The sequence below is a fragment of the Hetaerina americana genome, unplaced genomic scaffold, assembly GCF_022747635.1.
Source record: "Hetaerina americana unplaced genomic scaffold, ioHetAmer1.1.p SCAF_10, whole genome shotgun sequence".
NCBI lineage: Eukaryota > Metazoa > Arthropoda > Insecta > Odonata > Calopterygidae > Hetaerina > Hetaerina americana.
The window spans coordinates 72,321,843-72,337,900 of record NW_027286070.1 but is presented as its reverse complement, the minus strand read 5'-3'; the positions used below and the strand labels follow the sequence as shown (position 1 = coordinate 72,337,900).

The following is a 16,058-nucleotide window of genomic DNA, read 5'->3' as shown; positions in this document are numbered from 1 at the left end:
GCCCTTGCCATGTTTAAAATCAGCGCACCAACCTTGCTCACGAGTTTTGCATGAATTACTAGCTTTGATGGCCGCGATATGAAGAAAGAAAAATGGCACATGTTGAAAGTATGTTTTTTCTTCTCTTTTGTGGTCTATGAGATACGTTCGATATAGTAGAAATGTATCCCTCAAGTATTTAAACTCTTGCTATAATTTTGTCACGATTTGGCTTTTTTATAAGAAAGATATTTGGTGAAGACAATAGGTAACAGGCGTATTATCACGTACCGCGAGATGGGTTAGTGAGGAATGATTCTATGTACATTACACTTGACTAAAATCATGTATTTTGATCGGATATCAGCATGTTTTGTCAAAATGAAATGCAATGGAATATCGGTTCCATTGACGTTGAAAATATCTCATTTTGAGGTTTTTGATTTTTTTAAATAATCATTCTATGGACGGGAAATAACTTTCAGCAGGGCCCATTGAAATATATTTCGAGGCCTTTATATAATTCACTATTTTGTTGGCTAGACTAAATATATCCGCCTCACAACCAAAATAAGTATACCTTCAGTAATTAAAGTAAGCGCGACGTCAACGTTGGCATGTTTCATTTCGTGCCAGTAAATGTTTATTACTTTGCTACCTAATATCGTATTCACAACCTTTCAATTCAGGAAATGCGGCCTCTCCTTCTTTATCAACTTGTTTCCTTTACCCAAATTTAATTTATAATTTATCTGTAATATTAACTGGTGCCCTTTATTTTCAATGCTAAATTCTAAGAGAGATTAATTCCGAGGAAAGTTTATAAGCCTTAGATCTCAAATCCCTATACTAGCTCACATAATTTGACTCATTTCCATCCGAGAAAATTGTTGAGGTACTGGGAATGGTTAACGATAGGTTAACGAGTATACAGTACGACAGAACTTCCTTCCTGGCCATGGGAACTAAAAGAAGAAATATTTATCATTGGGAGTATATCGTTGGAATTGGAACGTTCCCTTAGGGCATTATGAGTTCGTGTGGATCTCTAAAATTATCCTGTGAACATGTTTCGCCCCCTGCTATTCCCTTCTGCTGCTCTTAATTCTCTGCATTCCCTTTTCTTCATATCTATGATGCATTAGCTTGTCCTCGTTCTTACATCATATTCCTCCACCGATGGCAGCTTTCGGTATGCCTCTATTCAACAAATCATACATTGTAATCGAGTTTTTCTGTCTTTTCGAATTTTCTCACAGAAACTTCTCTCTTCCGCAACCCTCCAAAACCCTTCTCCATGATTCGTTCTATCCATTTAATATTAAAATCTTGCTTCCAAATGTTATCTAAAATCAGTAAAATTACTTTGCGTGTGTTGTATATAAAACGAGTAGTATTAGGATTGAGAAGTCTTGGGCGACTAAAGACGGAAACATGACTACAATATCACTTCCTAAGTCGCTCCAATAAGCATTTCTCTTTTTGTCTACCACTTCCGTCGTGTTTGGAGCCAAAGAATGCTTTTTATTCGAAATTCTCGCTCTCTTTTCCGGTTAAAAATGACTCATTCAAATGAAGTATCGAATATTTTAACTTTCATTCATAAATATCCCTTTCTCTCGGATGGAACCTGGCTCTGCCCATGTGGTACACCGCTTCATGTTAATATACCCCTCTGTTCAATGTTCAAATTTGAGGGAAATTTTCGACAGATATTGAGCAATGTGGACATCATTGGCAGACTACAAATAGAAAAAGATTTTTACATCTAGATGGTACCCTTTAAGCCACCAATAGGGCGTGTGGCAGGGGGTGATTCCACATTAGGCATGCAATATTCAAATTCAGTTTTGCTTAAACGTTAATTGCCAATAAAATGCGAAATATTTCATGAAATTGAGGCGATTTCAATTTCAGTTATATCTATTGAGGTGCAAAATTCTTCTCTACGAATACGGGTCGAGCTGCTGGTAACAGGAAGAACAATAATATTAAGGTTAAATTATGCAGTGACGATATTTTGAGCTGCTTAGAATTTAAAAAATAACTTTTCCCCCAAAGTGTGGTCGCTTGCAGGTGGGATAATTCCTTCAATTGAGATATTGCTGAGGAAATGCATTGGCCGCTTTTCGAGGACGACCCTGCAACGGAATTCTGAATCATTTGGGTATCGCACATATTCTCAGTAAAATTTTTATCAATGATAATTGGTGATTTTCTCGCATCAAATATTTGCCATTTTTATAATTCCCTTCTCCATTCATCATTGGCTTAATTTGTCTTTTTTTTTAGTATTACAATCGTAGAATTGGTGTACTGCAGCCCTCCATTCCTTCCTATCCCATATAATAGGTTTGAGTGCAGGGCTGCATCTACTCGGGAGTTTTAATGCGGTGGTTTCCCGTTGCCTTCCACATCGCAGTACTTCGGCCGATTCCGTGAACTTCACTAAAGAATAAAAAATACAAGTAAATGTTACATTCTTGTTGTTTTTTGTTTAGTATTACAATCCTAGAATTGGTGTATCTCCTCGGGAGTTTAATGCGGTGGTTTCCCGTTGCCTTCCGCATCGCAGTACTTCGGCCGATTCCGTGAACTTCACCCGAAGCTGTGGCAGTTGATGCCGGGCCGATCTCCTTGATCTGCGCCATCATTGCCTTTTACTGAGAGCTGCTTCCTCTCAGTAGTGGGGTCATTTTGTGCTGCGTGTAAAAGTCGTCGACCGCTGAAAAATATTCTCCCGCATAATTTCCAGAAAAATATTCTCCGTGCAATGGTCTCGAACCGGAGACTCTCGGAATGAGAGTCGAATACGCTGCCACTGGTCCACCCCGCCCCTTTGTCATTTAATCGTTTTAAATTATCCATTCATCCATAGTAGGGTGTCTATTGGTTTCCCACTCCGAGAGCCCGAGGTCGAATCCCGTCAGCGACAGCTATTTCCAGTAGCAATCGGAACTAGGTTTTGGGTGTCGAGTGGAGGGTCGAAGCTAATACCTCAAACCCTTCCTCCCTCGTTCTCCTTGCATTCCAACATTTGTCGGATCACCCGCCCATGTGCGATATCCCCACAGTCGCCTACAACTGTTTTCGCCCACCGGCGTTAATTCGCCTCAAATATAGACTTCATCAGTGAGCATTAATTCTGCTTAACATGTTGCATCTACATTCCAGAGTCAGTTCGTGGTTTCGACTCGGAGTGGGGATGATAGACTTTCCTTCCTCCGTCGATTTTATTGAATTTCACCGAGCGCACCTTCGCGATTCCACGGATGAAGATACTGCTTGTGAGTCAGAGTGTATCGGATGTGCGTGCGAGTTGGGAAGAGAGAAAGAGATGAGAGAGAGAGAGGGAGAGTGGAAACGCTCCGAATTCCCTTGAGGTTACAGAGGCGATAAATTAAACATTTCTCGGAAAGAAGGGAGGAAAAAAGTCGACGTAAACACGTGGAAAGTGCCCGAGAAAGTTTTAAAAGATTAAAAACGGTGATTTCTTTTGCACCCGAGGATTTTTGGTCGAGAAGAATTCCTTCTAGATTCGTTGATACATAAATATCTGCCATCTCCTTTCCCGTGAAGAGTAAGGCAGCTGGTCGTTCGCAGCTCTGTTTAGCTCAAGACTTTGAAAATTATTCAAACAAATTTTCGAAGTTGACGCAACATATTGTACGTTGATAAAATATTTGTGCTAGAGTAAAAGGTTTAACCTGAAGGCGTGTCTGCATCGACGTGGAATTCTGATTTGGTTACATTTATGTAGACTACCATGCTGATCGGCATTGCACGGCAGTGATGATCATTTAAAATGTTAAATACCATTCTATTTTTATTGACTTGGTTCCTAAAATAATTCACGCTGTTTCACAACTTAATCATTAAATATTTCTCGACAGGTAGTCATCAGAGAAAGTAAAATTGATATCTCATTCCTCCGGGAAATAAAACAGAGATTGCATAATTCTAAACGCCACTACGCCAAATCCAAGTTACACATCACTTTCATCTATTGATTCTATTTGTGCCCACTGTACATAATGGCGGAACGTCTTACCGAATTTTATCTCCAAGCTTAATGACTCTGGTTAATATTCAACGTTCCACCTTCGACTATAATCTATTAATCACACTTTTGGGATTGATTTCGTGGGAATTTGAATGAAACTGAGAAGGGCTAGGGTTGGTCATTCGGATACAGCGTTGGGATATTAACGAGAGGGCTCGGGATCGATTCCGGTTGACGCATATGGGCACCCTCATCTTCACTCATACCTTGTGATTTGTTCCAGTAACAGATCTTTCTGGATATTGGGAGGTATTACGGGGAAATGAGTTTGCCCCCATGCATTAATTTCTATCGTCATCAGGTGAACTGTACGTACTCCTAAAAAACCGATCTTTGGGTTAATGGTTGACTGTTTGGGTGATTAAATGTCTTACTAAGATTACGTTAAAATTGAAGTATTTGTTCACAAAAGGATTGTCCTTAACACAATGCACTTATACTAATGGGAATGTTGCTGTAAAACGTACTAAAATATAATGCACACATCGAGACGTGTCTTTGATCAAACTTTATTTGCGTTTTTAATTCGGATTATAGATAATGGCTTCATTCTTCTCCCGGAAGATTCCGTCGCGTCATTTTTTTCTCCTGGCAACGGCTTCGTCCTCGGTCCTGGAAGCGTCTTTAGGTCGGATTACGTTATAGATTATTCTCATTTTTTATTTAATCAGACCAGTATTTCATTAGTTCTCAATATGACGGCCGAATTATCTCGATTGGACTTTCGACGACGTGAAAATGAAATTTCGAAATACCATTTTTTTAGTCTTTTGTTTTTTTTTAATGCGAAAGGACATGTAAAATGTTTTAAATATTTTTTCTTAAATGAAAACACTAATAATTGGGATCAGAATGAGTTTTGAAAGCTCCAAAATATTTTATCATGCGTGCAATTGTCGGACTTTTTTTTCGTTCTTGTTCGTATCAGGGCAATCATCTTCTATTCTATCACATCGTATTCAGAGTAGCCAGGTATGTAAGTAGCCCAGATAAACCTAGCAGAGTAAGTCCAATTTGTAAGTTACTGCCATGTATTTACAAATTAAGGGCCGTGTCATCAGTGCCAATGTTTCGCGAAAACATTTTCTTGCACACAAAGTCTTGCATTGGCTTTACAAACCACAGTCAGTCTTGACCATGAATAAAAATATTTCCAAACTGGAATGCCCAATATAAATCGATAATATGAGGAGGCCTTGGCTTCAATAAATATGAAATAATTCAAAATAACATTGCTTCTAGTTTGAATTCGACACAGTTGTTGTTTGGTCATTGAAGGCCTTGGTATGGGGTACACCTTCTTAATCTTGGAGATGGTTTACTTTCGTTTTGCGAATCGAATTACCGTCAATTTCAAAATAGCGCTCCTTCTCCCGGGGACTTCTACCTTTGTATTTCCTGGTGATGCTAAGAATGCCGATGTCTACCGCAAGGTGTGTAACCAGTGGTACTCGATTATTTTAGTTACCTTGGATCATATTCAGCAGAAATCTACTTTGCATATTTTTCTGGTAAATCTTACAGTGATGTGATGGGTGAAGCGGAAAAATCATGCAACGTAACAATCATTTCAGGTACCTTTAGGCATTATTTTTAATTACACTTTATATGCCAGAAAACATCATAGGTTTGTGGTCTGTAAAATGTTTCCATTCAGCACTTCACGAATCACTCCGTAATGAAGGAGTACTTATGCTACTATCTATAGGTAATATTGCATTAAACATTTAGTTTTATACCCAATATATCTTTTTTTAGTTTAGAAAGAAAATCGCAATTAGCGGAAGTATATTTCCCGATTGCAGCGCAAGTATGAAGCTTACGATCTACGGCCACTTGAATCCTTCGTGGTTCATCCTTACTTATCGTCACCAGTTTTATTGCAATGTTGTGGTAAAAAAAACTTTTGATGCTTAAAAAATCTTTGGCTTACTGACGACTGATCCTTAAATATACCCTGCATCACTACGCTCACCACTTCCGTTCTGTTTCCACCCGCCCATATTTTATGGTTTCAATTAAGACAGTAATCCTACATGTCGCACTGCTCAACAGTTTTCAGTTTTTTGCGTCAGGCCTCTTCCGTGTAAAAACCTTGAGTTTCGTTTCTTTTGGAGGGCAATTTGAGTTCTCCTCACGGAAAATACATTTCCTCGTGCAAGCGTTGGTGAAAGTAAGTGAGTCAGTTCTCGAGGGCATTTAAATACGTCCGTGCAAATGAAAAAAACGAGGGAGCTGATGGAATGCCACGAAAAAAAATGTTGCGGCTATCCACGCGGACGCAATTAGTTTGCCCAGTGTATGAGTCTCCTTGGGTCATCCTGAGAGATAATTTATGGGAGATTTTATTAGCGAGGAGTGATAGATCAAGTATATAATACAACGAGTGAGTGTTTAAACTTAAATACACCAATTTGGGATGGTGAAGCGAAAGCGAACCCAAGAGTTGCAATCTTTACGACGAGCAACAGTTTGGAAAAGAGCTCCATCATGCATGCGAGGAGCGGTGAAAACACACGTCGGAATATCGCATTGTTACTTTTAACCTTTCCCTTTGCCAAGAAGAAACATTTTCTAACTTACTCTCTCTTGCGATCACATTTTTCGATGGATAGGAACCGTAGTCACGTGAAGAGGGACACGAAAATATATTCCGAGAGAAGGATTCAGTTGTACTGTCGAAAATACCGCTTGATAAGCTGACCGTGTTCACTCGATTCGAATGAGAAATTTAAAAATATATAAAAATCAATGGAATAATTTAAGTTTCTATTCGTTGCATAAGGAAGTATTTTTGGTGACCATTGTTTGCTTTGGCGGAATGATTAAACACTTATTAATGATAGTTGACATCATTATATGACAATAGGGGATCATTTTAAACTCGTTTCCGGTATTTTTTCCGGCATTTGATACCTTTCTCGCTGATGCCTGAGTGTTCAAATCATATCACCTTTCGATCATGAGTCCCCCCAGTCTCCAGTTCACATGTTCATTGCCTGGCTTTTTAACCCCCCGAATTTGGTTATTCCATTTGTACAAGAATTCTATACATGTGAGTAATTAGCTCTGGATCAGTGCTGCTGGATAAAAACTTTTCCTGAAGAAAATGTAACAGAATGAATATCTTAGCTTCCATGTGAGATGCGTCGGAGAAGTCTCAATGTCTTGATTTTTTGGTCAGTTTCTCTCGATTCTTCCACGCTGTGAAATACTGTGTTTAGTTCTCTTCTGGGCGACGCGAAGGTCGAAATCACCTCGCAGCTTGGTAGTTGTCCCTCTCCATGATTGCCTCACACTCCATAAGAACTATTCCCTAAGCAAGATGTTAGCCGGTGACCTTCGAGTAGGTCCAAGAATGTACCACCTGGAGCCAAGTGGAACTTCACCCGACGCACAAACTGTGATGCATTAAATGTGTTGTGGTACAGAGATGCTGGATCAACACTGGCCTGAGAGTTCTTCCCACTGGATCGCACCTCTCCATCTTTTCCGGTAGTTTTTCTTCGACGGCTCGTGCATGATGGATGTCCTTGCTATGGCTAGAATGACTAGATGCGGAATCGCCTCCACTGGTTGTCAAATAGATTTAGCTAAGGAGAACTTGTGTTCGAACCGTTGCCGGAATGACATAGAGTTCCTATGGGCAAGCACCAGAATAGGTAGAGAATAGTTTGATTTCAGCTACGACCAAGCTGAGTGAGTTATTCTTGATGAAGAAAGCTTATTCATGAGATGTGATTACAACACGCGATCTTTCGGTAGCCAGGCAGTCGCCTTACGTACATGATTACTGCGGCTGATTAGTAACCGGTAACATTCATTTCCTTAATAAACAGCTGTAATATATAACTTTAAAATTGTACGGACCTGCCTCATCAGTGAATATTAATGGCATTTATGAGGGATGTTGGCTTCTTTATCCGGAGATACCTCAATAGTTCAATGAAATTTTATTCACGTGATTTATGTTTGCGACAAACACCGCCGTCAGACGTCGGGGAAGAGACGGCTCGCCGTCACTGCTCGTCCCCTGCCCCTCGACATCCGAGCACGACCCCCATCAGTGATGCCCTCGAAACACGACGATTCTCCCCACCGACGGAGACAAATGCCTCGCTCTCCTCCGGGACTCACCCGACAGCAGCAACAGTGGCAGAAGGATCGACAGGAGAAACAAGGGGGTCGCGGCGCCCCTCCGGATCGGACACACACCATCTGACCCGCGTTCTTCGCCCCTTCTCCGGGACCCCGGAGGTCCCCTGGCGGTGAGCACCTCGGGGGTATTCGCGCCCACCTCTTCCTCTGCCATCGGAACGCCAAGTCTCTTAGCTGGCGTGGGGATGGGAGAGATATCAACGCACGACGGGATGACTTTCTCCCTTGAGCTCGGGATGTGGACTGCGGGGTCAACCGCGGGGGCCGGCCGGGAGAGGAGTGAAAGCTCTGGGACGTGTAGGGGTGGGGTGGGAGGGGGGAGAGTGATGGGGGAAGGGTTGCGTACCTCGTGTGTGGGGACGAGGGGGCGGTGAAGGGTTCGAGCGGAAGGACGGGTCACTTCAGCTTTTTGAAGGTTATGGGCGCGTCTATTAATACCATCTTTCACAGTTTGCTTTGGTTTACGAGATATCTCGAGGTTGCCGGGACGATAAAGAATTTTTCGAATCTGACTCGGACCTCAATTACGAGTATCGTGCATATCTCATATTAAGCCAAACTCCTACGCAACCCTTTGTTTCGTTTGACGTACCAATTTTCTGCCTGAAAAAGACCCTAAAAACCCTGCACCTGGTCTTTTGTCCATAATAAATATTATAACTATGGAGGATCTTAAAGTGAGGAGTGACTATTTTTAAGTTTAGTAACCTAAAAGCCCTATTGAAATAAAAATTTTAGTGACATTGAAATTTTTTGAACAGAATTTTAACCACAATTTTTCAAAACAATTGAACTCTCTCTCTCTCTCTCTCTCTCTCTCTCTCTCTCTCTCAGAGCCTAGCCAGTAAAATTCCAGAAAAACTTAAATCTCTAAGACTCCGATTTCATCAATCCCGATGTATTTCGTCCCAAAGAACCTGGACTATTTTGGAATTAAAATTTGACTTACTTTCACTGTCATTATTACTATGAGTTAACAGTCCTTGGACTCCAAAGGGTAGCAGTATGGCATTTAAGACCATCCGGCAATAAGATCGTATCGAATAATTACAATCATGTGTCGTTGATTATTTTTTGCTTGCTCTGTTTTAAGCGTCTCAATTTTGTGAAAACTACTTTAAATGATGAATTCAGAGGAACTTAAAATAGCGAGAATGAAACCGAATTGTGAGTAAAAGGAGGAATATTGGTGACGAAAGTGTATAAATGAATGGTCATATTGAATACTTAAGGGTTAAGACTAGGGTCGTAAGGTTTTTAAATCTCAATTTCTTTATTGAGATGCAGTCTAAATTTTCTCACAATGTACTGTGACCACTCTAAAATATTTATTACTGCGAAGAATACCGACGAAGTGGGCTTGAACAGTAGTTCTTTGGGAATAAATTGGGCACAGGTCATTAAGCCAGGTAGTATAACGTGATGTTAATATTTTCCAGATGTGATTCGCCAATTTTTTTTTCTTTGATCGGTTTGCATTAGATCTTAGAGGTGTTGTTAGTGTATTTTCGTTGCTTCCTTCCTTCATTCCTTTGTTTTCTATTCTTGGTTTGAATTTTGCTTGGCCAGCATTAAAAACGTTGCTAGTCTTCCGCCAAATGTGTTGCTTCGTTTCATTTGCGTGGAATTCTTTGGCAAGATGCCAAAGCTTACGGCCCCCAAAACACATCTCACCAGTTTTCACTTGCCCTGAGGCATGGTCACTGGCTTGCGTAACGCTCATAAGTTATCGTCATTTCCAGTAACGCAATGGCCAGGGAAAAGGCAACCACCGTTCCTCAAATTTAGCGCTACAGTACCGTAAACCCATTGCAGCGAGAGTCATAGGAAAGTAGTAATAGTACTTAGGGGAGGCGACCGACATCTGAGGTCCTTTTCGCCATGAGAGATGGTTGGGGAAGGAGAACTCACTCTGAAGTGGCCTCCACAAAGCACCTCAAGTAGGAATCGGAACACCACTGAAAAATATCAGCCGCCGCCGGGATTCGAACCCGGGCAAGCCAGGACTTTAGCAACCGCACCATCCCGCAGGTGGTGCGGTTTCTATTCTTCGCATTAGATAGTAAAGGATCTTATAGATTGTCAATATTTTACCAGCAATTCAGGATGATAGAAGAACATAGATTCAACTGAACTTTGAATCTTTTTTAAGAACGGGCTTAAGTGTAGTGAATAGTTCACTTTCCACTGGCACTGGAACTGGCACGTAATAGCCTCTCGTTCCAAATGAAAATGGGAAGAAAATTAAAGGAGCTTGCCCGGGAGCGCATTGAGAACAAATGAAACAGCGTTGAGGAACAATGAAACCGTGGCTAACTGACAGTTATCCCTTCTATAAGAGAGCAGTCGTTGAATCGTCGTTGGGCTGAACAAACACAGAGCTTAGCGTTATTTGGGGAGCATGCCCGAAGGAGGATGGTGGGCTGATTGCCTTGTGGAACCCGGTTTCATCAAACGGGCCCTAGCATTAACAAGCAATGGAAGCATTAACCGAGGTTTACAGTTAAAAATGTTCGGTACACCATAATATGCAAGCAGAAATTATTCGGTGTACATCGATGGAAATGCTAATTAGGGAATAATTTATCGTACCCAAGGGTATATAGTTAGCATTTGCGAGATCGTTTTGAAAAGAAATTGTAACCGGGCTATTAATGGTACTAAGATGATATTTAATCCTGTTTAGAATGGTCGTAGCCGGGAGAAGAGTTGTAAAATGGTGTTTGACTCCTGCTTATTCAAGTTATCCCTTGGCAACGAGGGACTCATCACGACCTCACACCATAGCAATAAGTTAGATCGCCAGAGAAAAATAAGGGTAATATATTCTATCACGTAAAAAGATTTATATTCATTTTTTCTATTCACAGTTTGCCAAACCGACTTCGAACCTCCTGGTACCTGCGATACATGTAAGATAAGATGTTTTTCTTGACTTGAACATTAGTAAACTACGAGTAAAGTATTAATATACACACAGTTATATAATTATAATCAGGTGTCACGATGTTCATATTGCTGCATTCAGGTTTGGTTGCATTCTTTTACATTAGGTATGAATGAGGAATTGGGCAGTGAATTCATGCAAACCAATGTGCGGTGAGAATTCGTCAATGTTTCATTCTGATATATAATCGTTGATTTACGTTAAATCAAAAAAATAAAACGCATCCATGTTAGATGGAAGTTTTCCTTGTATTAGGAACGTAGGTGAATGGGAACAACCTCCATGTGCTTACTTCATGGGCTTGCGTTGAGACTTATGGGCAGTAGTTTGCTTTCTTAATCAATAGTGATTCTTAACGTGAACTTGTCTGCTGAACATACGCATGTTTGACTTGTTTTTAACGATCAGTGCGAATTTTCATATCCTTTCGCCCAAGCCTCGCAGGTAATGTGAGGGGGAGTGGAGTTGTGTACTCGACAATCAATGCCGATGGATTGATGTAATCAGAGTGCCGTGAAATGAAGCTAGCAGTCTATAATTCTGAGTCTACAGTAAAGAGGAGTTATTTGAACAGACGTGCGCGTGTCTGACGCGAAGTTTTCCTATAATAAAGCGACTCAGCGGATCCATCAGAAGTGTATTTACATCTCAAGGCTCTCCCTCTGCAGAGGAAGCGAGTGTTTCGTAGATTTTATTCACGGTAGGGCCCAAGGCATAGGGATTCCTCCTTATAGAGTCTGGAAGAACGCGAAGAGTCCCTGCCTGCCAGGTCCGAGTCATATGCGATGCTCGACTACTATGATTGGTCAGGGCCGATAAATTCCCTCCCGATTCCGCAAACTTGGCTGGAGCAAAACGTTTCAACCTGAATAAAGACAAGCGAAAGCCAAGTGAACAGACGTTTACCAGCAAAATTAAGGAATTATCGATTAGAGATGATAGTGCATTTGTGAATTATCGTTGTAACACCAGAACTATCGGAAAAGTTGTGGATGGAAATGGCTTCTGAGGTATCGTATGAACTTGAGCCGTCAAAAAACCTAAATGAAGTGATTTTAAAAAAGAAGCTACGCTAGTGTGGTGTTCTCACACTTTTCAGTGATAGTCATTTAAAAAAAAAAATGAAACACAATCGCTGTTAGCCTTGTGGCGTTTTGAAAATATCCGTAATTAATAAATTAATAATGGAGTAGATAAAGCTACAATATTAATACTGATTGTATAAAGAGATTATCATAAAGGTATTGATGAATGCATTTATTTATAACGAATTTATTATTCACGTATAAATTGTTAGAAAAACAAAGAAAATTCCGTTGTATCGGATGATTAAACTAAATTCTTCGTCTCCAGGATTCATGCTTTATAATTTACAACTGTATGAATAAAACCACAGTTCTATGCATCAAATATATATTATAGTAAGAAATAATGAGCTCTACGGTCTCTCAATTAAATAAGAAAGGGGAAGAAAACTCCAATGGCCGTAAGAATTAGTTGCCAATCTCTCTTCAGACCAATTGTTGTATTGGTTTAACGGGAATCACGTCAGGGACCAACCACAACCTCTCGACCAGAATACCCTCTGTGGTGGTTTACGGGAAATTAATCCGCGCCAGGGACCAACACACAGCCACACGCACACTATCCTGACTGAAATCCTTCACGAGGCTGTGAGACCCTGTTAAAGAATTTCAGATGGAGATGGAATCCTTCACGAGGCTGTAGAGTAGACCACGTTCAAGATTCCAGGATATTCTCAAGCACACGCTTTGTGACTGGTACAGCATTTCCACGACGCATTTTCAGCATTTTCTCGACGCATTTCCTAGTTGTTCTTTACCTGTGTCCAGATTCTCCCAGAAGTTGGGCCCTTTTGAGTGTGTGTTTCTTGAGTGCTTGGGTGTGCGATTGGTCTGTACCAGTCACAAAGCCATTGGAGTTTTCTTCCCCTTTCTTATTTAAATATATATTATGACAATTACATTACTTATTTCAATTATGTGTTTATGAAATATGTAGAAATACCGATATAATTATTGATATCGTCTTTCATAGCATCCACTTAGATTATTTGGGGCAAGTTGTACTCCCGCGGACAAAAAATGTCGGCAACTCGTACAGAACTAAAGTAAATACGATAGATAGATAGATAAACGTCTTTATTCAGCCAAAATTGAGACCATCGGGCCCCTTCTCCCATTAAACCCTAGACGAGAAGGTTGTGTCTTTCACTTGCCATGCAACGCTGATGCTTCGGCACTTTTGCAAGGTTCACTTTTAATCACTCGCACCCAATCGGGTTGCAGGTGCCCATGTTAGTGGACGAGAAGTGAACCCCATCGGGCGATCAGTCCAAGGTCCAGTCCCACGCAGGTCACCGTGCGAGGGAGAGAGGAAGGAACCGGAACCGGAGAGGCCAAGTCGCGGAAGAAGAGGCCAGGGCGGGATAGCAAACTGGGTCCATAGTGAGGAGCTTCCCTTTGAGATGCGTGACTTTTTCCAGAGAATACTCTCTTTTTTCAAAGGTTTCTATTGTTGCTCCGGGCGAGGGTGTGAGGTACATTTTGATTACGCGCACCCTCGGGCATCTTATATTCGGTGGACATTCATCGGGATCCCGAAAGCCACCCGGAAAGTCAACTGAAAAATGTTTAAAACGAGTGCATTTTATGCAGAAGGAGCCTTAGATATTTTTAACGTGGAAGTGGCTTCGTTAGCCTCCCATCATCGACTGTGACAGCCATCCCCGTTATTGGGAAAACCTCCCTCTTGACGCCTCCGCCCCAGGGTCGGCTAACTTCCGGAAATCAGTTTTTACAAGTCATCGCAATTTGCACTTACACATAGTCCGCTTATGTCGATAAATAGCAAATGACCTTTTACTGACCTGAAATACAAAAAAATATAAATTTTAAAGTTTCATAATAAATTTTAGACTGTGCAGCGGAATAGTAAATCGAAATGTAGCTTTGAGATGATATTGTCTCATTGCTGGATAACCACACATCGCCCTCACGATTGGGTGCTCTTGACTCTGTGCATTCAAAGGTTTTAAGGATAGTTTAGGGGTCAAATGAGGACATTGTCATTCAAAATTCATTCACTCGTTGGCACAGCATTTTTGTGTCAAGTGTTCCATATTTTTTCATGCGTTTCCGCTTATCTTGTAATATTTGCAATCGCTCAAAATGTCCGGCGCTCTCATTTACGTCAGCAGGTTGGGAGGATGGTGGGCTGTGTGTTTTTTAATCCCTTGCTTCTTTTGCCTTTCGGGGAAAACCAAAACATAACACCCTCCCCACCACCTTCCCCCTCCCGCCACCGAAAGCCGGGTAAAAACGAAAGTTGTGACGTCAGTGCGTGCGGGGCTCCCCACTGCTGAACTCGTGGTGGAAGCGATTTCCCTCCGCCCGCGAGAAAGGCGTCGAGGAGGTAGCGGCGGGGGGGGGGAAGGGGAGGGGAGGCACTTTCTTGGAGAGGCGAATGGTCTGGCGGGGGGAGGGACGGAGAGAGGGCTTTGTTGAAGTAGAGTAATGGGGTGCATTTGCGAATTGCATTCGTGAATGTCAAGGCTCCTTGCTGACCGGAAATCCGTTTAAAACATTCCTCGTAAAAAGGATAAAAATAATTGCTTAGGGTGAAATTGTGATGGCAAATGTTAGAATTATTTACTCAATTTCCTAGCCTCCCTTATCGCATAATAAGGTGTGTATCCCTCCCCCGTGAGAAGCGTGCGCCGGAGGCACTTGAATGCTCACTGAACATCCCACCATGCTAAAAAATTCGAAAATTGAGGAGTTCGAAGATGGTAGAGAACCTCAGGTTCCTCTAATGCATGCGTTTCTTAACGTGCTTTCGGCTGGCGGTCGCTGAATAATGTGTAATAATTTGATAAAGACAAATGATTCATTTCATATAATTCACGGACTTTAAAACTACGGTGCTCGTGTTGCTGAAGTTTAACTGCTTCTCTCTCAGTATGGGTTTTAAACGTACGATCTGCTCAGGGGTAATTCTATTTGGGGAGTTCCATGATGGTCTCAGGTCCTCACTTCTTCCAATTAAGTTGTTTATGGGCGCCTAATCTACGAAAGACTTGAATCAACAGTCATCCTCAAACCTATCTTTATAACGTGCGTTTCCGGGCATCATCGCTCTATTTCCTGCATCGAGTACCGTGTAAGAAACTGACACTTTAGTACCCTGAAAGCCACCGCTATGGTGTGGCAGGGAATGAATACACACCAGAATGATTTTGACCCGAATATTTGTACCCCTAGCGCGGTCGGACAAAGTTATTCTGATCCTTTATCGTCCGTGGAAAAATGGTATCTTAAATCTATCTGTTATGCACTTAATCTTTCTCATTTTATTTGCATGATCTCTTCTACCGTAATAAGATTGGGGTAATAATATATTTTCAGCATCCTCGATAGATCCTTCCGATTCATATGCAAGAGCTTCAATCTGTAATTTGACCTTCGCTCCATTGAGTGATTCCCAGCCTAGCTGCTCTAATATTTTGGATACGCTACTAAGTTTATCACAACAACGTTATACAAATCCAGCTCCTCTATGCTGCACGCGATCCAATTCAGCAATCAATCCAATTTCGTGAGGATCTCATATACTAGTAGCCTATTCTAAATGATATCTACCCAACGAATAAAATAACATTTCTCTTAGACCTTTTCGTCACATTTACCCAGTACTCTTCAAATAAATCCTAATTTTTTGTTAGCTTGTCCACATATTCCCCGTATATACTATATTTCATCCAGGGGAGATCGTGAGTGAGGGTAACGCCTATGGTATTTAATCGAGTCTACACGCTCCATTTCGGTGTTCCCAATATAGTAAGCGTTCGGGTGGGAATTGCTCTTTTCCCAAATATTCATCACTACGACC

General features: G+C 41.3%; 1 protein-coding gene across 1 annotated transcript in view; it reads right to left on the bottom strand.

Moving 5' to 3' along the window:
• Positions 1-8,354, bottom strand: part of LOC139700365 (pancreatic triacylglycerol lipase-like) — a 43,006-nt gene extending 34,652 nt beyond the window's left edge. The window contains exon 1 of the mRNA XM_071599005.1: positions 8,180-8,354. Coding sequence (XP_071455106.1) covers positions 8,180-8,354 — 175 coding nt within the window. The remainder of the gene's footprint in view (positions 1-8,179) is intronic.
• Between the last annotated feature and the right edge of the window lie 7,704 nt (positions 8,355-16,058).